At 38.0% G+C, this 24,030-nt stretch overlaps 1 protein-coding gene across 2 annotated transcripts in view; it reads left to right on the top strand.

Moving 5' to 3' along the window:
* PTPRO (protein tyrosine phosphatase receptor type O) overlaps positions 1-24,030 on the top strand; it is a 128,076-nt gene that overhangs the window by 53,261 nt on the left and 50,785 nt on the right. For both annotated transcript variants that reach the window (XM_027129519.1, XM_027129518.1), the window contains exons 8-12: positions 968-1,088; positions 1,424-1,617; positions 2,568-2,679; positions 6,476-6,627; positions 7,795-7,915. In XM_027129519.1, coding sequence (XP_026985320.1) covers positions 968-1,088; positions 1,424-1,617; positions 2,568-2,679; positions 6,476-6,627; positions 7,795-7,915 — 700 coding nt within the window. The remainder of the gene's footprint in view (positions 1-967; positions 1,089-1,423; positions 1,618-2,567; positions 2,680-6,475; positions 6,628-7,794; positions 7,916-24,030) is intronic.

Raw genomic sequence — 24,030 nt, 5'->3', positions numbered from 1 at the left:
AGGAACTTGGGTCCAACCTCCGGCCTGGGAACCAAGATCCTACAAGCCGGTTGCTGGGCGTTCCTCCTGTCCCCTTAGGTGTCCATGGTCCCCCACTGATGCCTGTTAAGTGCCCTAGTTGTGAGGATACGTGAATTCCACATCCTCCTAGTATGCCATCTTGACTCCTGGAATTAGCTTTTCTTTATAATGTTTGGTGGAATTCCCCTGTGAAACCATCCAGTCCTGGGCTTTTGTTTGCTAGGAGTTTTGTTTTTTTTTTAATTACAAATTCAATTTCACTACTAGTAATCAGTCTGTTCAGATTATCTGTTTCTTCCTGATTCATTCTTGGCAGGTTGTCACAGTAGCCTTGCAAAGTGCTTACTGCTGTATCTTGCTGCCTGGCCTGTATCATGGAGTAGAGGACAAAATGCTAGGCTTCCAGTCCCAACACTGATCTAGATATGTGATCTTGGCTATTCTCTAGCTTCACTTTCTTGATCTGTTAAATGAGAGATTTGGACTAGATAATCTCTGAGGTAATTTCCATCACTATAATTAAATATTATATGCTTCTAAGTGATGAGAGACTAAAGACATTCCTGCACTGATCTTTGCATGTAATCAGCTGACACTACAATTCAGGATGTCAGACTATCCTTATGTTATTCCTGATTTGATTATGGTTAGAGACTGATGTGTTTCTTGTGTACATAGTTACAATTGACATTGATGGGTATAAAGCAGTTCACAGGGCTTATTAAATCTAGCCTTAGAATTTGAATGTTCTGGGTTTCCTCCAGTGCTCATATAAACTATATATCATCCTAATTTTGAAATTTGACCTTCCTCAGCATAAGTAAAGGCTTCTGGATTTCAGAAGCATTTGTGATTTCACAAAGTGTCCCTGAAAACGATGTTAGCCTCTGTGTCACATTCTGAAAGCCCAGCTCTAAATAAATCTTATTGGGTGTTTGGTTTGAAGGTGAACTCAAGCAAATCTATTATTGAAAATCTGGTTCCTGGTGCCCAGTACCAGGTTGTGATGTACCTAAGAAAAGGCCCTTTGATTGGACCACCTTCAGACCCTGTGACATTTGCTATTGGTAAGTTGCCAGCCACAAGAATAATACCTTTGTCAGAGTACTATTTGGAGGGGTGCAATTTCTAAGCTCAAGTCATTATCATCATTTATGGGAGGTCCATACTTGCTCACCCAATATTCAACCTTCAGAGTAATTAATGATTACAGTTGTATACCTGGAAGCCATCCTTAGCATCCATTACTTGGGAAAAAGAAAATCTCAGGCAAATATTTTTAGTTTTTAATGATTGTATCAGAAGAGTGAAAAACCTAGTTATTAGGTAGCAGTGTGAAGCCATTGCTAAGATATTAAACATTCCTTCTTGACTTTCTTTTTTCACTCCCCTCCCTTCTTAGTTCCAACTGGAATAAAGGATTTAATGCTCTATCCCTTGGGTCCTACAGCAGTGGTTTTGAGCTGGACCAGACCTTATTTAGGAGTGTTCAGAAAATATGTGGTTGAAATGTTTTATTTCAACCCTACAACAATGACATCAGAATGGACAACTTACTATGAAATAGCAGCGACTGTCTCCTTGACTGCATCCGTGGTAATCTTTCCTTAACCAGCTGTCACATTTTCCTGTGTCAACAGACATGCTTTCATGTACCAAATGTGTCTGAAAAAATTATTATGTGTTATGTAAATTAGACCGTTTTGTAAATACACACAGGTAGCTTGCTACTTGCAAGGTTTGGGGTTGTTTTTGCTTTTAATTTTTTTGTTGTTTTTTGAGAAAGAGAGAGAGAGAATTGTGTGAAACTAGCTTTCACTCTTAATTGAGTGTATTTGCTAATTCACATTTTAATAGACCTACCAAGTGCTTATTGTTTCTCTCTGCTCCTGAGGAAGAAAACACAGGAGATTTCCTCTAGTCATTCAATAATTAGTTGACACTGCTTAACTCTAATGATGGCTTTTCTTGACATTGAAAAATCAGTTAAATACCAATAATGTCAGGCCCTTAGAGGATGTTCTTCAAGAGAGCAGGAAAAGATTGCTCTTTCTGAGACTAGAATAATTTTAAAAGTGCAGGTTAGCTACAGGTCACATACAAATTACACAATTGTCCTCTACCCAGTTGACAACTCTGGTGATTGCCACCCAATATGGATGCATGTTTATGGTCCATACTGGGAGAATATAAAGTTGTGAAAGGTTATTTGCCTTAGAAATCAGAGGCCATGTACATACAGTGACGTACAAATAAATACTAATTCTCTTGTGTAATATAACTTAGGAAACTGCAAAAGGAAACCAATACTGAACATATTTGACTCTATATCTTTTGATCACTTTTTTAAATATATTATATTGTGGTACATCATTTTATTTACACGTCATCTCATTCCAAAAAGAATATTTTTAATGGGAAATGGGAAATACAAAAAGGCAAAAGGAAATTAAAAATTACTTTTTTCATAGCCTGAGAGAAGTACATAACTGTATTCCAAAAATATGATTTTCCCTCTTAGTCTTTTGTCTTCTTGCTTTTTTCAGAGGATAGCTCATCTGTTGCCAGCATGGTACTACAACTTTCGAGTTACCATGGTAACATGGGGAGACCCGGAACTGAGCTGCTGTGACAGTTCCACCATAAGCTTCATAACAGGTGAGTGTGTGGGAAATGGTCCCATGAGGAGAGATCACTATTTTGAGGAAGTTCTGAGGGGACCCATCTCCAAAAATTGCTAGTCATTCACCCAGGACCGACTGAGTATCAATTTCACAGAAGATGATATACTTGATTCTGAAAATTTATTATTTGTTTAAATAATAGCCTTTAGAAATTAAAATATAATTTATATCCTGAGTTACTGTCCTTAATTTCTTTTTATCCTGAGCCACTGCCCTGGATTTATGCACCCCTGTTCAGAACTGATTAGACTCGAGATGTGGCAGGCAGAGCTTTCAGCTTTGCACCACACTCAAATGATTTTATCCATTTTGATAATTGTATTTAGTAGAGTGCCTCCATTTCCTTATTAATTAAGCCATTTTCAAAGTCACAGGCTGACTGCAGTACTGTCCACTGCAGGAATTGAAACAGACCTGGAGACACATAAACTTGGGTGTGTGGGTCACACGTTTGCCACCGTCCACCTGTAAACTCCAGCAAGTTAATTCTTCTAAGCCTCAGTTTTTTTCACGTGAAAAATAGGGATGATAATAGTATCTATAATCTGCTATTATTATCTATTGTTACTTCCCAATTAAAAAAGCTACTTAGCAAAATACATGGCACAAAGTTTAAGTACTCACAAAACTGTTAGTGTTGGATCCTCAGAGCCTAAGATTATGCAGATCACTATCATATGGCAGAGACAGCAGAGGTGGGCAGAGGTAGCAACAAGTAGAGGAAATTCATCCGAGAAACAGTAACCCTTATTGTCTGAACTAAGATTTTTTCAAGAACTTTTGATGGGACTGCAAAGCCATAATTAAATTTATATTGATGGTCTTCCCTGGTGGCGCAGTGGTTGAGAGTCCGCCTGCCGATGCAGGGGACACGGGTTCGTGCCCCGGTCTGGGAAGATCCCCCATGCCGTGGAGCGGCTGGGCCCGTGAGCCATGGCCGCTGAGCCTGCGCGTCCGGAGCCTGTGCTCCACAACGGGAGAGGCCACAACAGTGAGAGGCCCGCGTACCGCAAAAAAAAAAAATTATATTGAGAAAAGAAAAGAGAAAGATATTGTTTAGGTGAAGAATAATTTTGTCAAAATAATTTAGTCACTGGACTTCTAGCTTTACCCTGTTGAGATTTATCCATTAAAAAAACAATGGAAAGAAATTAATCATGTGAATTCTTACACAATCAACTTACATAGTTCATGACTGTTGTTTACTGGCCAATGTCAAGAGCTTCCTTTGTTCCAGATGTTAATAGTAATATTAAAGTAGAGAAGTGAAAGACTACCATAAAAAGAGAAAATACCAATTATTTGACAAGTCCTGTGTTAGCCTTTTTGACTATATTCATAATCACATACTTAATTATAATTAAACTTCATTGTATCAGTAATTCATACACTTAACTTTATTGAGATTAACGCTCTGAGAATGCTCTTTCCTTCTCAGACAGAGCAGCTGTCTGGAAAAAGCCCAGACGTCACATCTGATCACTTGATTGAGCCGCCTTGAACCTGCTAATTTCCAGCTGTAGAACTTTGAGCAAATTATCTTAATGATCCTGGACTTGTAGTTTCTCACTGGTAAAACTCAAAATATTGCCTAACAACTGGCTAATGAAAGAAAGCTAAGCGTAGGGAACTTGCTGTAGTGAGCCAGGACACTTTCTGGACAGAGTGTTCGTGGTGTCTCCCAAGGGGGACATCAGAAATGAAATATTAATAGGATTTGGAGTTCTGGACTCAAATGGTTTAGGTGTGCCTTTCTAAGTTGGGGACTATCTGGGAATGGGCAAAGGTCATGAGATTAGAGTTAGGTGGACAAAGCAAGTCTGGATATGTAAACTATGGTTAATAAGCAAGCTACTTGCCTAGGTGAGCAGTCTATTGTCTCCAATAAACTGATCTTTGGGAATTTCTTATTTTTTCCTGGGACCAACCACTAAGTCATGCTGACACTGGGGATCCACAGTGTTATCTAAGCATATTGACACAGATGGTCTCAATTGTCACATCTATAAAATGGGCATAATAATACCTCATGGGGTAGTGTGAGAATTAAATTATGTAATCTAAATCATTATTAAAATACATATGGTAGCTGAGTTTTATTTTTATACCTGTATCTAAAACTAGTTGAAATTTTAGCTTTTGGTCAGGGGGGCTTTCTTCCCTCATTTCAGTTTTAAAGCAAATAAAGACCTCATACTTTACTTTCGTATGTTTTCCAATTGTAATCCAAATTGCCAAGTTGTGTGAGAATAGGAATAAAATACTTGAATAAGCTGCGATTTATTAGAACCTCAAGTCTATTGTCTTTGTTAGGCAGTTTGTCTGCAAGTCAAGTTCCTAATTATGCTAGTGTACCAAATAATGTTTAATAAACAAATAGTGACATCTGGTGGCCTTTCAGCAATATGCTGGATTTGAAATCAACAACATGGAGTATAAAAATGTGAAGACTTCATACCTGTGAGCGAGAGATATATACTCCTGGCTTTGCAATTTTAAATATGTTCACTCAAATTAGAACTTGAGAAAATATCCTTTGAAGAAATATACATATAGGTTCTTGTATATAGTGAATTATATAAAAATATGTTATAAGGCTATAAAGAAACCAGGGTTATTTTCCTTTATTCAGATTTTCTGCAATATGATATGGGTTTGTGCTACTTATTATAGACATGTTGATATTTCAAGATTTTATTGTCAAACATATAGAAATGCTACGCATACTTTGCATGAAACAGAAATATGTTTTTTACTATTACACATCTCTTTAGTGAATAATTGTATCTGAAAGCATAGATAGTTATGAATGTCTGTTATACGTATTAGTGCATGTTAAGGAAAATAAGTCTTTTTGATTTGTAGAAATTCTCCTCCAAACGTTGGTTGGTTTGGGACTGTATCTTGGAATAGGACACTTGACTATCTTCAAACCAACATCACATGGAATGTAAATTCAACTGTGTATTTGTTAAAATCTTCAGAATTATTAGTTACTTTAAAAAATAATTCAAGTGTGCTTTCAAAGCTTATGTATTATAAAGCTTGTGATGAACTCTCCTCCCCTATCAGAATTGTTTTAAATTTAAACGTGTAAAGTTATAAAATAAATTCATAAACTCAGTGTCAGGGAGAATTTAGCTTTCTAAAGTTAAAAATCTCTTCCTTCCCTCCCTTAATACTTGCTTCAGCAACTTTTATTTAGAGCCTACCTTCCGCGAAGCACTGCGCTAGACACTGTCAATGCCATTGTCTTGTTATCTTATGGACATAATATTTATCTTTCTGTTCCTCTACTCATTGATCCTACTGTTCTTTATTCCCGTAAACTTCTTTGCTGCCACAATAAAAAAGATTTATTTTTACAGGACCCCAGAGTTTCTAGTGCTGCTTGGAAAATAAGTTCACCAGTGCCTAATAATATTAATTTATTGATCCAACAATAAATTAACCCCAAATTTGACCCAAACATGTGAACATTTTTGGAATCTTGTAAATGAAATTTATGTAAAAAACCTTGCTCTCCTCAGGTATAGGTCTGGCTGTCTTGGGTCTGAGCCATACAAGGTAGTGTCCCACAAAACAAGTGCCCACCTCATACCACCAAACTTCACTATATTATCGACAGGTCCAAGAGTCCCTAGGACCATCATGAGGTGTGAATTTTAATTCTCTAAATTAACTCTATATGGAATTTCATGCTCTGTTGATAAGTACTTTAATTATTCATAGTCTCTTATACTAAAGTGTAGTTCTTTCCTCCCTCATAGCCCCAGTTGCTCCAGAAATCACTTCTGTGGAATATTTCAACAGTCTGTTATATATCAGTTGGACATACGGGGATGACACGACTGACCTCTCGCATTCTAGAATGCTCCACTGGATGGTTGTTGCAGAAGGAAAGAAGAAAATTAAAAAGAGTGTATGTATCTTTGATTCCCAGTATTGGGCATCTGTTGAAAACCATGAAGCAAACATTTATTGAGACATCAAAAAAATATTCGTGTGCCAAGTGGCACTGTTTTGGGTTCTGGAGACAGGATAGTGAACAAAAATTAAATTCCTTCTTTCACAGAGCTTAGCTTTTAATCTTTAGTAGTGAGTAGTAATCATTGTATCTATTGATTATTGATTTCACCTGTGTTTAAAGTTATGACCGCGCTTTTTCTTCAGGATACTAAACATTTTCAAGAAAACCATAGTTATTTCATTATTTTCTCCATATATCCCCAACACATAAATATACGGATGTGTTGGAAATGCAAATTTCTTTTCTCCTGGTTTATTAAGCTTTTTGTTGTAGTATTTAGGGTACCAACTAAATGACTGTAATAATATATTTTTTTAAGGCTGTAGATTAAAGAATATCAACACCTATGTCTCTCTCATAGTACCCAGCACTAACAGGGCACCTCTGCTGTGAGGGATCATCCAGGGGTCCAGATTCTTTCTATTTTGCTGCCGCATCTGCCACTATGTGTAGTCCTCATCTGCACAGGCAAAACTGCCTCATCTTTACAGCCATATTCCAGCCCACAGGAAGGGGAAAAGAGAGGACACAAAGGCCCAGCGCATACAGGGTGTGAACAAAACTATAAGTTGCCCATGGTACCTCCTCTTACCCATGGTTGGAATGGGGTCACATGGTCCCCACTAGCTATAGAAGAAACTGGGAAATATAGTCTTAAGTTAAGAAAGCAGATGTCCGTAGACATGGTTAGGTTTCTTTTGAGCTTCTCAGCTAAGGCTGAACAATGTTCCTATTAGTAAAACCAAGCAATTGCTTTTTCTAAAATTTGCTGTGAATATGAGGGGAAAAAAATCAGAGTAATACCCATTCCAAACAAAGGAATTAATCACAAATATGTCCCTTTATGTATTGTGCCTATTTAGGGCTATCTTGCATTTGGCTCAGCTGAGAAATTTATATCATGTTCAGAGGAAATAATATATTCGTAAGGCTTAATCAACTGTAGATTGCAGCACAGAACAGAGAGGGAACATCTGTGATAGCCCTGTAGTTGTTTGGAATGGTATTCTAGTTCAAGGCCATTAGAAGCTTAAACCCTCCATTCTGATGATCTTGCAGGTAACGCGCAATGTCATGACCACAATTCTCAGCCTGCCTCCGGGAGATATCTACAATATCTCCGTAACTGCTTGCACTGAAAGAGGAAGTAATACCTCCATGCTCCACCTCGTCAAGCTAGGTAAGAAAAGTACACAGGTGTGTGCGTGAAAATAATCATGCTGGGAGAACTAGTGTGTGTATCTCTTAGTTTAACATGGTCTTCGCAACTCAGTGAAATAGAAAAAAAAATGGTTTGCTGTCTTTTATAAGTACAAAAGAGACTTAATACTATCAAAAGAGTACATTCAACTTATAATTTCTGTGAGTGCAGTGTTTACTGTGCTGGAGACAAGAGTGTTCATCATTCATAGTAAGGCTAGAGGAACCAACAAGTCTTAGAATTTTAGAGATGGATGGACCTTAGATATTATCTAGTGTCGTGTTCTCAACCCTATCAGACACCATTCCCCTTTTAAATAAATATTATGCAATGCCCTCATTAATATCTTAAATTGAAATTCATAGATAAAATAATCCACATGTTGATTTTTTAAATTTGATATAAATCCTAACTCTAATTCAAAATCAAAATAAAAGAAAAATAATTTATAAAAAATAATATGGATTCCCTATGTATATGTTCAGGTACAGATTTTAGCTATTCTAAAAGTCATAATGGGACTACCTGATGACTACGTACAATGAAAACGAATAAATGTGAGTTTGCAAGAAGTAACAGGATCAGTAGTTCTTCCATACAGGAAGTATAAAAATAAAGAAATGAATAAATCTATATTAATTAATTTATTATTATTAATTAGAAATAAATTATTTAAATAATTAAAAATAAAGCATATAAAAGTACAGGTGGACCCTAGAATAAAACCTAGAGTTAGGATAAGTAATAAGAGACTAGACAAATTTGCCTGTGATGAAAGAAAGAGGGAAATAACCTTAGTTAAAGTAGAGATAACATGCTGAGAAAAATAATAAGCCGTGGATGAGGGAAAATGAGGAAACTGATATTATGGCAAATGACCTGGAACTTATTGTGTAGTGTCAAAATAATTATTTATATTACGAAAAACAACTTGGAAGTGACACTATATGACACAAAACACATCTCCTACATTCAACAATCTACCATGTATTAAAGTAAATAGTTTCAGGTACTTAAAGGGACCTCAGAAGTAATATCCTATAATCAGCTGCAGGCAAAAGAGGACAGATGGGCAAAAAGTTGGATGGTAGACCTCTTGGGGCAGTGTCAGTTTGAGAATGATAACCCCAAAATAAATGCAGTTCAGTATGTAATTTTCACAGCAGAGATCTCATCATTTTTATAGTTGAAAATTTTAAATATATACATAACTAGACATCATGAAATCATTTCATGATCCATACAAATATTGAATCAGTATGTTGTACACCTGAAACTAATACAATGTTGTGTGTCTATTATAATTCAATAAAAAATAAATGTATATGGCAATAAAAATAAATTCAAAACATTTAGTTCAACTTACTGACATCACAGTTTCAGATATCTGCTAATTTATATACTGTGTCTGTCTGTAAAAGTTTCAAATCGTTTCTGTTATTACACATGTTCATATGTGCAGCTATAAGTAAAGAACAATCCAGGGTGTTTTATTAGCAGCTTAAATACCAGGAGCAGCAGTGCTGACAGTGATGTACCTTTAGAAAACTCTTGGAAAATCCAGAACCAAACAAAACAATCTTTTCTTAGTATATCCACTAGTTGCATTTCTCTATAATTCAATGCATAAGACACAAAGCCTTAAATCTTTTTTGTCTCTTATTTGGCACAGTAAAAACTAAACTCTTGCACTGAAATCCTTTAGAATTAATTTGGTAATTGAAAATGCATGATGTACTAAAGAGACACTATGGGCAGAAAAAGTGAATTATTGAGTAGGTTTTTTTAATAACATTTTAAAAAAATTTTTTATTGGAGTATAGTTTATTTACAATGTTGTTTTAGTTTCAGGTGTACAGCAAAGTGATTCGGTTATACGTATACCTATATTCATTCCTTTTCAGATTCTTTTCCCATATAGGTTATTACAGAATATTTAGTAGTGTTCCCTGTGCTATACAGTAGGTCCTTGTTGGTTATCTATTTTATATATAGTAGCATGTGTATGTTAATTCCAAGCTCCTAATTTATCCCTCCCCCCTCCATGTTTCCCTCTGGTAACCATAAGTTTGTTTTCAAAATCTGTGAGTCTGTTTCTGTTTTGTAAATAAGTTCATTTATATCATTTTTTAAAATTAGATTCCACATATAAGTGATATCATATGATATTTGTCTTTCTCTGTCTGACTTATTTCTCTTAGTATGATAATCTCTAGATCCATCCATGTTATTGCAAAAGACATTATTTTGTTTGACATTACAGCTGAGTAGTATTCCACTGTATATATGTACCACACCTTCTTTATCCATTCCTCTGTCAATGGACATTTAGGTTGCTTCCATGTCTTAGCCATTGTAAACAGTGCTGCAATGAACATTGGGGTGCATGTATCATTTTGAATTATGGTTTTCTCTGATATATACCCAGGAGTGGAATTGCTGGATCACATGGTAGCTCTATTTTAGTTTTTTAAGGAACCTCCATACTGCTCTCCATAGTGGCTACACCAATTTACATTCCCACCAACAGTGTAGGAGTGTTTCTTTTTCTCCACACCCTCTCCAGTATTTATTGTTTTTAGACTTTTTGATGATGCCCATTCTAACTGGTGTGAGGTGATACTTCATTGTAGTTTTGATTTGCGTTTTTCTGATAATTAGTGATGTTGAGCATCTTTTCATGTGCTTTTTGGCCATCTGTATGTCTTCTTTAGAGAAGTGTCTGTTTAGATCTTCTGCCCATTTTTGGATTGGGTTTTTTTTTTTTTTTTTTTGATATTGAGCTGCATGAGCTGTTTGTATATTTTGGAGATTAATCCCTGTGGGTTGCTTCATTTGCAAATATTTTCCCTCATTCTGTGGGTTGTCTTTCCATTTTGTTTATGGTTTCCTTTACTGTGCAAAAGCTTTTAAGGTTAATTAGATCCCATTTGTTTATTTTTGTTTTGTTTTTTTAAATTACTCTAGGAAGTGGACTAAAAAAAGATATTGCTGTGATTTATGTAAAAGAGTGTTCTGCCTATGTTTTCCTCTAAGAGTTTTATAGTGTCCAGCCTTACATTTAGGTCTTTGATCCATTTTGAGTTTATTTTTGTGTATGGTGTTGAATAGTTTTTAAATAACATCTTAATTCCATTTGTGTCCTTCTTCATGGCAACTTTCTTCAAAATTATTTTACATAACATTAAATTTTTTTCCAATATTAATTGCATGATAAAGTACTTGCACTTATATTTATAGTGGATTTATTCTGATGCAAAGTTATAAATTCATGTGGAACGTGGGACATGGGACAATTTTTCTCTTTGGAACTTTCTTGATTTTTGCAGGACATCTAGTATTTCTGAGCCCTGCCCACCGAAGTATGGTTAACTTCCTCCATGTGACTACTAAAAACATTTCTGCAAATTTCCAAGCACCCTCAAGGGGGCGGTACTACTCCTACTGAGAATCATGAGTAGAGTTCTTTCATGCACTGCACACAATCTGCTTTTCCCTAGCAGTCTATACTTGAATTCCAGGAATGTGGAGATCACCAGCTTCCAACATTGCACGATCTATTTATTAAGACAAAAAAATCACCTGATTCCAACCATTCCAACTCTGATTTTGTTCTCTGTATGAATGTTAGTTCAAAACTTGTTTCCAGGTAACTGGAATTACTTGAAGATCATGCCCGTGTTCCCCAAGACTTTCTTTTCCCAAGCTTTATGAGCAGAAGCAACCATGAGTGTTTCTCGGGTTTCTAGATGCTTCCTCCAACTTATCTGGTTTGTTGGTCTCCCTTAAAGTACAAGTTCAGAAGTCGTCTTACCAAAGTAGTATTCAGTGGCCTATTGTGTGTTTTGCTGTCATTTTTATGCGACATTATGGATGATCCGTGAAGCCTCAGGAATATGGGTTAAAGTCATGAACTGGGACAATTACACTCAAACAAATAGGAATGTGAGTAAGAAAACTGTCATAATTTCCCAAACTTATCATGAGGTTTTGAGTCTCCATGTCTCCCCATTAACAAACAGGACTGCCTAAACCAGTTTAGGAAGTTCCTTTGAGAGCTTCCCTGGTGGTGCAGTGGTTAAGAATCCGCCTGCCAATGCAGGGGACACAGGTTCGAGCCCTGGTCCAGGAAGATCCCACATGCTGCAGAGCAACTAAGCCCGTGCACCACAACTACTGAGCCTACACTCTAGAGCCCGAGAGCTACAACTGCTGAGCCCACAGGTTGCATGCCTAGAGCCCGTGCTCTGCAACAAGAGAAGCCACTGCAATGAGAAGCCCATGCACCACAACGAAGAGTAGCCCTGCTCACCGCAACTAGAGAAAGCCTGCACGCAGCAACGGAGACCCAGCACAGCCAATAAAAGATATAAAATAAAAATAAATATTTTTTTAAAGTTCCTTTGAACTTTTCAAATAGGGAAGACACGTTCCCACAGCAATTATTTCTAGTGAATCATTACCCTTAGAATTGATAAGCTTTTCCACGTTGGTATCTTAATATCAGACAGAATATTACCTCTATCCTGTTCCTCTCTGAAAACAAGACAATCTTTATATAATGTGCCTGTCCTTAGCCCTTTTTTTTCCCCTGAAAATGAAATAACCCTACTTTTTATCCATTTGTCTAAAGGTCTATTTTCCATCCTACTAATGACATTATTGTGTTTTATAAGCTCTTTCAATTTTCTATAACACACACTACCTTGTCTGCTGTAGATGCTTAATAGATATTTGTTGAATGGAATTGAAACTATAGACCTCGAAGCTGAAATTAGTATTACAGTTAATATTTAACCAAAACAAGTTTCAGCTTTCAGAGAAGTGAAACATTTTGCTTTAGTAAGAACTGAACTGCAATTTTTTTCACAAAACATTCATTCTTGCCATTTTTATGTTTCTATACAGCATTCAGTAAGTATACATAAAAGTCAAATTAATTCTACTTTACAGAAAAATACAGCTTTGGCACCCAGATTTTCAGTGCTTGTTTAAATCAGAATGCCATCTTTAACCTAGGAGGAACACTGTTGAACCAACCCTGAGTTTAATTTCTCTGTATAGAGATCTCTTTGGAATGGCTCTACTTGCTGTCATGGAGGACAGGATCTACATCTGGAGAAAGAAACCAGAAATCCAGAACAACATAAATTAATCCAAGATGGCATGTACAAGGGTAGAAAGCTCTCAAAACAGTTGCCAAAATTTTTCAATTATTATGTCATCAACAGACACCCAGAGAAGATATGTGCCATTAGTGGTGCCGTTTGCAAGGCTTTGAGCCAGTCATCCCATTAAGAATCTTAGGCTGCCAGCAGTTTCATGGTACTATGGTGGTACGTGATGACAGCTCACTTTGGCAGTTAACAAAAATGTCAATCAAATCTGCACTAAGACTTGTCATTTTACAAGAGCTCGTTGGTCTGCATACAACCGCGGCTTCAACGAGCAACCAGTTGTAACTTCTAGTCTTGGTGAATCTACCTGGAACTCTGGAGAAACTTTAGGAGGATTTGATAAGCTTGCATCGTACAATCAGTTTTCCAACCTAAAAAAAAGGGGGGGGGACGAAGGAGTGAGGAAAAGAATCAAGAATGAGAAAGAAATAAGAATGAGATTCATAAAATAGATCTATGGTAATAGAATATCCATTCATTAATTTATTTAACAAATATATGCTGAGAAACTTCTAAGCACTGCTCAGATGCCAGACTTCCTATCATAATAAACCCAAAAAGTTACGTTCATTTTCTGTTCACAAGGAGCTTACGATCTAGTGAAGGGAGAGATGGTCATAAGTGCTTTACAGAGCATTAAAATAGGGTAGTATGATGCAGATGGCTTTGAAGTAAAAGCTTTCTCTGAGTAAGCAACGAGAAGAGATCTGAATAGCAAGGATCATCCGTGAAAAGGTTGAGGAAGAGCACGTAGGCAGAAAGAACAGGAGAAGTCAGATTATATGGGACTTGCGGGGCATGGAGTTGAGATTTTATTTTGAAATTGCACATTTGAAGCCATTTAGAGAATTTAACATAAATAATCTGACATATTTAAAATAAGCCTTCCAGTTGCTCAAGGGAGAAAGGATTTGGGGGTCAACAGTAAAGGTAGGGAGACCAATTAAGGGATTATTTATCATTAGCCTTAAAAACAGCATTCTAATTAAAATCAGTGCTGTGGGAAATGATGGTAACTTTGACTGAAATGGTAATAATGGAGATGGAGAAAACTGGGCAGAATTCAGGAGCTGTTTTGGAGGTTGTGTCTCCAGAATTTTCTGATGGGGTGAAACAGCAAATGAGAGAAAGAGAAATTAAGAATGTCTCTTAGGCTTTGCTCTTGAGCAACTAGGGTTGTGGGTGGTAAAATTTACTGAGATTGAAAGGACTAGAAAAACTAGAAGAGGAGGAAGCTGGAGGAAAGCTGAGAGTCAAGGATTCTTCCTCAGACATAAAAAATCAAAAGGACATCCAAGTGCAGTTTTCAAGTAAAGAGACTGTTGATATATGTGTCTGGAGATCAGGGGAGAATTCTAGGCTGGAAACATAAATTTGGGGGTGTCTGGATAAGATCATCAAGTACTAAGTAGAAACAGAGGAGAGGAGCCCTGGGTCTAGCCAAGAAGAACCGCTCTAGCATTTAGAGACTGAGCAGAGGGAGAGGAGTTAGCAAGAGAGACATGGAAGGAACAGCCAATAAAGTCAGAGAAAGGCGAAAAACAGAATGTGTACACCACTGTTGTCAAAGGTCTGCTTTATCCTGACCACCAACCTGCTCAGGCAGGTTCAAGATAAGGACTCAGATAACTTTAGTTCTGGGAGAGATTTGGAGATAATTTAGTGCAATGTCCTCATTTGGGCAAGTTGAAACCTAGAGAAATCTGTTGAGCCTGGATCTAGAAACAGTACTTTTTAATCCATCTGCTGGCTTATGTCTTCCTGGATTTGGGGTGTATTTTTTTTCTAAAAACTTCATTTTTCTATGAACGCATTTAACAGAGCAGGAAGGAGCCTCACACCCATTCCTGTGGCTTTCTGTTCCTGTTTGGGAATTTGAGCATTGTGAAATTGCCTTGATTTCCTTAATCTCCGCCATGAAAGTTTTTATATAGATGAGAAATCTTTAAAACATAATTTGACGATAGATACAGATGTTAGGAATTGGGGGGATATTAGAATCTGCTCTCTTCTCTAACTCTCTCTCTCTCTCTCTCTCTCTCTCTCTCTCTCTCTCTCTCATGCACACTCACACATCAAATTTTAGTAGCTTACAAATAATTATATCCATTTTGATGAAATGTAATTTCTGACTATATAAAAGCCCAGCCATTACAAGGTACCGCCCTTCCTGGTCTCTCTGTCAGTTGAGAAAATTTGTTTAATTCTTATGTTGAAGTCATTGAGTGTACAATTTTGGGAAATAGTTACTTGGATATATGCAGTTCTCATTTTTGGTATGAACTGAGTTAAGTGTTGTGATTCATGGCAAACTGAAGTCTAAAGTTCCTCTCCCTAGCCACCCATCCCTTTCCTTGAATCCTCTCCCGGTAAGTGACTAACTTGTTATTCCCCTTACCCACCACCAAAACAAACAAACAAAAATGAGTTCAATAAGAAGGTGAATAAATTTGTGTCAATGTAGCACAGAGAGAGGAAAGGAAGATGAACGAATGAATGGATTGAAGAGAGGGAGGAAATGATAAAGGAAAGAAAGTGTGTATATCCTTTATTTATATATATTTACATTTAACATAATTTATATATATATAAACACACTTTACGCAGGTATTCTATTAATTTGGGTAATAATATGACTGTGATGGCTGGCAAAAATTTACCAAGTACAACATATATATACCACCAGTCAATTAGAAAGAAGATAATAAAATAACCAAGGTACTATAGTTTTTAAAAATTAACTTATCCTATCAGTCAACAAATCTTTATTTAACATTTATTATGTGCTTCCCACTAATCTAGGTGCTGAGGATACAGAAATGAACAAAGCTGACAGAAATTTCTATCCTCCTTCTAGTGGAGAAAAAGAAACAAGCATAAATATAAGGATGCCAAATGGTGATAAGTGTTATGGAGAAAAATGAAGCAGGAAGAGTTCTGTGGTGCAGGTGGGGATGCAGTTTTTGTAGGGATGGGGATAGAGGAAGCTTCACTGTGAAGGTGCTATTTCAGCCGAATCCTGAGGGAGCTGCAGATGCCGAGCAGGTAGCTGGGAGGAGAGTCTGTAGGCAGAAGGAACCACAGATGCAAAGTTCAAGAAGCAGCGCTGCGCTTGGAAAGTTCAAGGAAAAGTTGAGAAGGCAGTGTCACTGACGTGGAATAGAGACAAAGAAGAGTAACTTAGAAGGCAGAAAGGTAGCAAGGGAACAAATCGTGCAGGGTTTAACCAGAGAGAGATGACGTTCCCCTGGATGGTTCAAGCAGAGGAGTGACATGACCTGACCAGTTCCAGGGATCACATGGGTGAGGGTAAAAGCAGGAGACCAGTTAGATAAGATGACCTTTCATCCCAGTTGCTTCAGGTACCAGTTTAGGTCTGTTATGGATCAGGTAAAAGCTAGTCATCTTCTTTAGCAATACCTTTCCTCCCAAAAGGATTCCAACTGGACACTTTTGATAACTTACATGATCACCCTCCTCCTTAGGGTTAGGAGGCTGTAGCGTCTATCCAGATACAAGCTTATACTTGCTTCCACCAGCGTGATGAAAAGTGATCAGATTCAAAGTTTATTTGGAAGGTGGGGCTGAGAGAATCTACTGATAGATTTAGGTGTTGTCTATGAATGAATGAAAGAGGTCTAGGGAAATGACAAGTTCTGGGGTCTGAGAAATTGGAAGGACAAAGGTGCAATTTATTGAGTTGAGGAAGATTATGGGGGAGGCAGGTTTGGGGGGAAAGGTCGGAAGTTCGGTTTGGGATATGTCAACATTTGAAGGTGCCTATTAAACAATAAAGAACAGTTACTGAGTAGGCAGTTGGAGAAAGGAGCTTGGGTTCTGGGGATTTCAGCACTGGAAATATAAATATGAGGGTAGACAGAAAACAGACTTGATGAGGTTATCAGGGAACAAGTAATGAAAAAAGAATGCTACCCAAGAACTAAGCCCTAGGCACCCCAACTTTTAAGAGTGGAAGTGGTGAGGGAAAACCAGCAAAGGAGCCTGAGAAAAAGTGGTCAGTGAAGTAAGAAGAAGCACATAAAATGTGATGTCCTAGGGCTTTCCTGGTGGCGCAGTGGTTGAGAGTCCGCCTGCCAATGCAGGGGACGTGGGTTTGTGCCCCGGTCCGGGAAGATCCCACATGCCGCGGAGCGGCTGGGCCCGTGAGCCAATGGCCGCTGGGCCTGTGCGTCCGGAGCCTGCGCTCCGCAACGGGAGAGGCCACAACAGTGAGAGGCCCACGTACCGCAAAAAAAAAAAAAAAAAAAATCTGATGTCCTAAGAGCCAAGCAAAGAAAGTACTTACCTGAGTGAATAGACAGTGATCAACATGTCAAGTTTGTTGATAAGTTAGATGACAAATGAGAATTGATCACTGATCTTAGCAACCCAGAAGTCATTGGTGATTTGCAGAGAAGGCATTTGGGTGGAGTGGTGAGTGAGGGAAAAAAGATAACAAAAGCAGAAAAACTGAAGACAGCTGGAATTAAACTTTTGCGGAGGTAAGACTGTAAAAAGGTGAGAAAATGGGCAGTAGCTGAGGATAAAAGGATCCAAGTTTGTATTTTGTTTTGTTTTTCCTTGCCTTTAAGTGGGTGGAAACAGTTTGCCATTGAGCTAATCAGAATGATTCAACAGAGCAGGGGAAATTGATGATGCAGGATAGTTAGAGGTGAGATTTGTTGGGGTGAGAAGTGAGATTTGTTGGTCCTTAAATGGGCCAAAGGAGATGGGACCAAGGGTGCCATTGGAGGGGGTGGCCTTAGGGTGGGTGGATCTGTAGTAAGACGATAAATGACAGAGTCTATGGGCATTAAGGGGGTGTATGAGTAGGAGGGATTGATGATGGAAGCTTGTGAAAGTTCTCATCCGTTGACCTCTTATAAACACATGCAATTTCCTTAGGTCTGCAGAGGATCGTAACTGCTGTGCTACTATTCTTATACATTCCTGATGGCCAGCAGCCCCATGCAAGCATTTTTTTCTGGGTTAGGCTGCCAGGCATGTCACTGTTCCATGGCTCCATTCCTGGGGCCAAGACTAACCGATACCTGTCCTCAATATATATCTCCCCCATTTCTCACTGCAGTGGTTTTCTGAGTGTCACTGCAATTTGCCAACTGCCCATGGCCATGCCACACAATTTCAGCACTTCCCTAAAATCGTTTCTCCCGCCCACCGTAAAGTGACTTGCATGTTTTGCTTGTTGCCCTTGGATATATTTAGAGAATCTGGATGTTGGACTAATATGGCAATGATCATGATGTCTGCCTCTGATTTAAATACTCAAGCAAGTGCCCACTCTGGAAAAGTTGGTCTTCTGGGCAAAGGAACTTTCAGCTGCCTCTTCTACAAAATGAGGGTCTGGACTAAATGATCTTTAATGTTTCTTCCAGTTTTAGGATTTAGTTCATAACTGAGTTCAGAGTAAAGGCAACAAGGCTGATGATACAGTAAGAGTAGCTACTTTTTCTAAGAATTGTGCAATATCTAAGTCCTAACTAATAAAAACGCCAAACAAAAACCCATATTCCTGGAACCAACAAAGGAGGAAGTCAGATATTTTGTTTTTGTTTGTTTGTTTTGTGGTACGCAGACCTCTCACTGTTGTGGCCTCTGCCATTGCGGAGCACAGGCTCCGGACGCGCAGGCTCAGCGGCCGTGGCTCACGGGCCCAGCCGCTCCGCAGCATGTGGGATCTTCCCGGACCGGGGCACGAACCCGTGTCCCCTAGCATCGGCAGGCGGACTCTCAACCACTGTGCCACCAGGGAAGCCCCCAGATATTTTGTTTTAAACTAAGTTCAAAGAGAGATTTCTCTGAAAAATTCTACTAATCTTCAGAAATTACTTGAGCTGGTAATACCATAACTTACCCAATGATTCGCAGAAAAGGATATTACACTTGCAATCATTAAGCTATAAAGAATTTCTTTAAAATGTAATGAAAATGACAGGTATTTCTAATTCCTAAGAAATTTCTATGTTCTGTATATGAAAAGGGCCTAATTGTAATTTATTGCTAAGTATTTGCCTGAATATTTTTATATTCCCCAGTGTTATTTTAAATGTTCTAATTACTTATTAAGTGTATGGAGGAAAAGAATCTCCCAAAGTCGGTAAGAGAATAGGCCTAATAAACTTCAGACCTAACGAAGGTGACTGTTGTTTAATATACATTTTCCTCTTCTTAATTTCATGGCATATCAATCTTAACTCACCCTTAGGGTTTTTGGGGTTATTTTTTCTTTTCAAAGAGTGCTTTTCTGCAGATGCTGTTTTTGACCAAGTTGAAGGTAATTTATGCAGCTTACACTGCTTAAGTCACAGATGTTTTCTTTGGCCAAGTTGAATATACGTTCTGTGGCTTGAGATGAGGAAAATAAAAATCGATTTAAAAGACTTACTCTAATACAGATGTTAAAGACCAGCTTTTGTGTGTGAAAAGGATACTAACAAATTGCTGTCAGTCAGGCTGAGGATTAAAAATAGATTTTGCCATGTCAATCATTTTTTACAATGTTTTTCTATTGAATTCTCCTTATCATCAATGTCACACATTTGTAAAACGACTTACCAAGTTTAAAGGTATGAAATACAAATGGAATAAAACCAGTAAGCTTTTATGGATTTAACCTTAGCCTCATTAACATAATTCTATCACCAGCTAAACTAATGGGTCACATTAAAATAAGGAACAATGTAATAACTGTCAGAGAAAGATGGATTTTAGGCATTAAATACATTCCCTTCTGCTCCAAGGCTGAATATTACACCTGACTCCCTTTGGAATTCCCAGGGAAAGGAAGAGCTTTGCTGCCAGAGCAGAGAATGTGAATCAAATACTCGCTCACACTTCACCCAATGTCACCTTCACTTCCCGGAGATCCTGGGCAGCACCGTGAGCTTCTCATAATCCATCCTAAATTAAATGGTAGAGATAGCGTTACAGCTTTCCATTCAGTCCACGTTCTATGCATAGTACTTGATTTTCTTATAAAATTAGGTTGGATCCCCAACACAAGTAGGAGGGGCACTGAGGGGGAGAGAAGAGAAGGAGAGGACCAAATAGTTGAGTATAACACTTGCAATGATTAGCATATTTAAAGGCAAACAACCCTGTATCTATATCCCATTTTGTCAAAATAGTATGTCTATCTCCTTTCTTCACATCCATAGGTTCTCATATCAAATATCATGGATTCTGAAATTATTTTAAACAAAAGGACATCTGACATTATGGAGCAGGGGGAATTTTGAAGAAATGTAAAATGTCATTTAGGGAGATAGAAAATGATAATCAGAAGCTGTTCTGTAACTAATACGTACATGACTCTTTATATTATATAAAGTGTTTTGTATACATTAAATTAAGGCTCATTTAACAAAATTTAAAAAGGCTTCATGTCTCTCTCCTTTATGAACTACATGGAATTTGATATTTTGAGCAGTAAGAGACCATATTAGTTTGCTAGGGCTGCCAAAACAAAATACCACAGGCCGTGGGGCTTAAACAGCCGAAGTGTATTTTCTCACATTTCTGGAGGCTGGAAGTCCAAGATCAAGGTGTTGGCAGGTTTGGTTTCTTCTGAGGCCTCTCTCACTGGCTTGCAGATGGCCACCTTCTAGCTGTGTCCTCACATGGTCCTTTGTCTGAACCCATTCATTCCTGGTGCCTCTTTGTATGCTTAAACATCCTCTTCTGACAAGGACACCAGCCAGATTGGATTACGGCCCACCCTGATAGCTTCATTTTAACATAATCACCTCTTGAAAGGCTCTATCTCCAATCACAGTCACATTCTGAGGTGCTGGGGTTTAGGGCTTCCACACATGAATTTTAGGGAACACAATTCAGGCCATAACAGAGACACAGACCACTCAAGAGGCTTTTGTGTGTCAATGTATTCCCCACCATATGAAATTGTCTAAACAATATTTAGCCATTCACCACTTTTAGTCTTGTTTCTAAGGATGCAGAACATGAACCTCTAAGCCATCCTAAGCTATGAGGCTGAGCTGACCTTGCCTTCTCATGAGAAGAGATAGACAGCAGAAGGGGAACCCCTCTGACCAGTTTCTGCCAAGAATTTCCAGACTTCTCTACCAAACAGGAAGAAATGTTCTAACCCAGTACTATACAATTCAAATATGGTGAGAGCCACAAATGTAATTTTAAATTTTCTAGTAGTTGCATTACAAAATAGTAGAAAGAAATAGGTGAAGTTGAGTTTAATATACTTTATTTAACCCAGTAAATCCAAAGTAGTACCATTCCAACGTGTAATCAATGTAAAGAAATATTAATGAGATATTTTTATTCTTTCTTCATACTAAAGTCTTTGAAATCTAATCTGTATTTTACTCATGCAGCACCTCTCAATTCAGACTAGCCACATTTCAAGACTAGCCACATGCGGCTAGTAGCTACTGTGTTGCACAATATAATTCCAATATTTTAATACATTCCCTGGGGCAGATGATGTCTTGAGTAGTGAAATTTAATTATAAGCCCCTCCCAATCTAATTACACCTCCACTTATGAAATATTGTGATAACTTTATTTTCTTTGGAATAGTAGTGTGGAAATTCTCCCTAATATATCTAGGAAAACATACCTATCCAAAGATCATAAGTCTTCAAGCAGGTGATTTGTGAATGTTACTCATCAACTGAATGAGTTGTGAGTCTGTATTCACAATGCAGAACTGAAACGCATTAGATCTTTCAGAAAAGAATGCAGAGATAATGGGTATAGTGATCTTGGAATAATCTATTGCCTCATATACCACCTGAGGGAAAACAAATGTTACATGGCTGTTTGAGGTCCCAGATCCTTTGGAGATTTTCCTGAGGATCTGCTTCTCACCTAGGTCCACATTCTCAGCCAGACACAAAGAAATCCCTACTCCATTATCTAAATCATATTTCTTGGGCCACTGAGAAAACTTCTGATTCACAACAGTCCTTGACCCTGCCACTGAGAGCTGATGACTTTTTACAAACATAATCACTATAAAAAGGCAGAGAATATAAAAACTCAGTGCCTGTCTGGTCTTACCTGATGCTTGAATCCTAACACCTCTGTTTAATGAATCTTGACTTATGTTTTAAGTCTGTCAATAGATAACATTCATTGAGTCCCTACACTTGGCTAGTTCAAAATAAAGATGAAATAATTTATAACACATGGCTGCCATTCTTAAAGAATCTAATAGGACCCAGTGGAATCAGGACTTCACTCACATAGGTCGCACAGGAAATAGGTAAGGGCAATAGAAGGTCAGAGAAGGGGTAGAGACAGACAGACAGAGAAGGGATAGAGACTGTCAAGAGACAGTCATCAGATAAGGCTTCAAGGAGAAGGTAAGACTTTTTCTTTAAGATGATCAGAAGAGAAGAAAGAGTACACTGAGGGGAAATACATGAGTTGAGATAGAGTAATACCTGTGTGATTGTCAGTGGGAAGACTGGCTTTACGGGGCAGCATGTCTGTGCGGGGGAGATGGTGGCAATGAGTAGCAAGTGGCCAGTGTACGTAGAATATTTAACACTTGGCATATTTGGATTTGACACCATAGACATTGATCACAATAGATCATTGCACAGATAGGATCTAACTGGAGCAAAGTGGTGTTATAAGACCTTTTAAACCATCGCTGGCAAAACGAAGAAAGAATCAAGTAAGAGGCAGGGAAAGGGAATAAGGGGCTGTTGTAATGAATGCTACGTGTGATGGCAAAAGCCTGGATGTACAATAAAATAAAAGGAATAAATAAAAGGAAGAGATGAAAGGAAGTATTAAAAGATAATGCAATCTGAGACTGAGAAGCAAGAGGAGAGCTTCAAAATTGTCATCTTAGACCATTGAAATAATGATGCTGCTTAGGACAGAATCAGGGGCAGGTGGAAAGCAGAACCGATTTGAGGAAAGGCAAGGACTCCACATTCCATTTTAACCTTATGGAGTTGAGGTTAATAGTGAGATACTTGAGTAAGAACAGATGATAGGTGATGAGAAATCAATATGTAAAAAGTTGGATCCAGAAATTAGGATCTGGGCAATGTTCATATCAGATAACTAAACTGATTTTATCTACCCATCAGGAAAAAATATATAGATGTCCTAGGGATTCTAATCATAGTCCAAGAAACTCACTCCGAGGAGAAATTCCACAGTGTGTATCTTTTAAAGAGACATAGCCCAGGCTCAGCCTAACAGATCATCTATCTCTGCCTCAGACAACCTCACACTTGCTTCCAAAGATCCAAGTTCTGCAGGAGTCAGAATCACTGGAGGACTTAGTCTCTGACTCATAATGCTATTAGCAGTGACAATTATGAAGGATGTAAGAAGTGGAAGTAGACTTCTGTGTCTCCTCAACAGTCTTCATCATAGGGCAAGCGAGACAATACAATGTCTAGAGGAATGAACAATTCATTGCAAATGAGAAAGGGGTCCTGACATCTATTGTGAGTTATACTTGCCCAAGACCAACTCATTTATTTCCTCCTTCAACTCTTGTGCCCAACTTTGTCAGGTTGCCTCTGGAAAGGAAAATGCTTCTTTTTCAGTTGGACACAAGTTTAGGTTACTGCAATAGATCACGTCAAGAATGATTCTGACAAACTTCTTGGTTCTGGACATGATGATGATATTCCAGAAAGAAGGTCCAGACCTTCCCCCCACAAAGACATATCACTTGTCGAAAGAGTGAAATGGCTTCTAGGGCTTTTTTGCTAAACACCAGGAGCTGTAGAACAGACTTGGAAGGGTGAGGCAGATAATGAAAAGAAATCCAAGTAACAAGCAAACAGTGTGGAGAGCTGTCTGTCAGGGACATGCTGATGGGCAGAGTATGCTATTATGTGAACCTGACAGCAAGATGTTTGTCCAAACAAGCAATGTCAAGGAGAT

The sequence above is a fragment of the Aethalodelphis obliquidens genome, unplaced genomic scaffold (assembly GCF_003676395.1).
Source record: "Aethalodelphis obliquidens isolate GAN/ISIS:26980383/991018 unplaced genomic scaffold, ASM367639v1 scaffold36, whole genome shotgun sequence".
Classification (NCBI taxonomy): Eukaryota; Metazoa; Chordata; class Mammalia; order Artiodactyla; family Delphinidae; genus Aethalodelphis; species Aethalodelphis obliquidens.
This window is presented reverse-complemented; position numbering and strand designations above follow the sequence as displayed.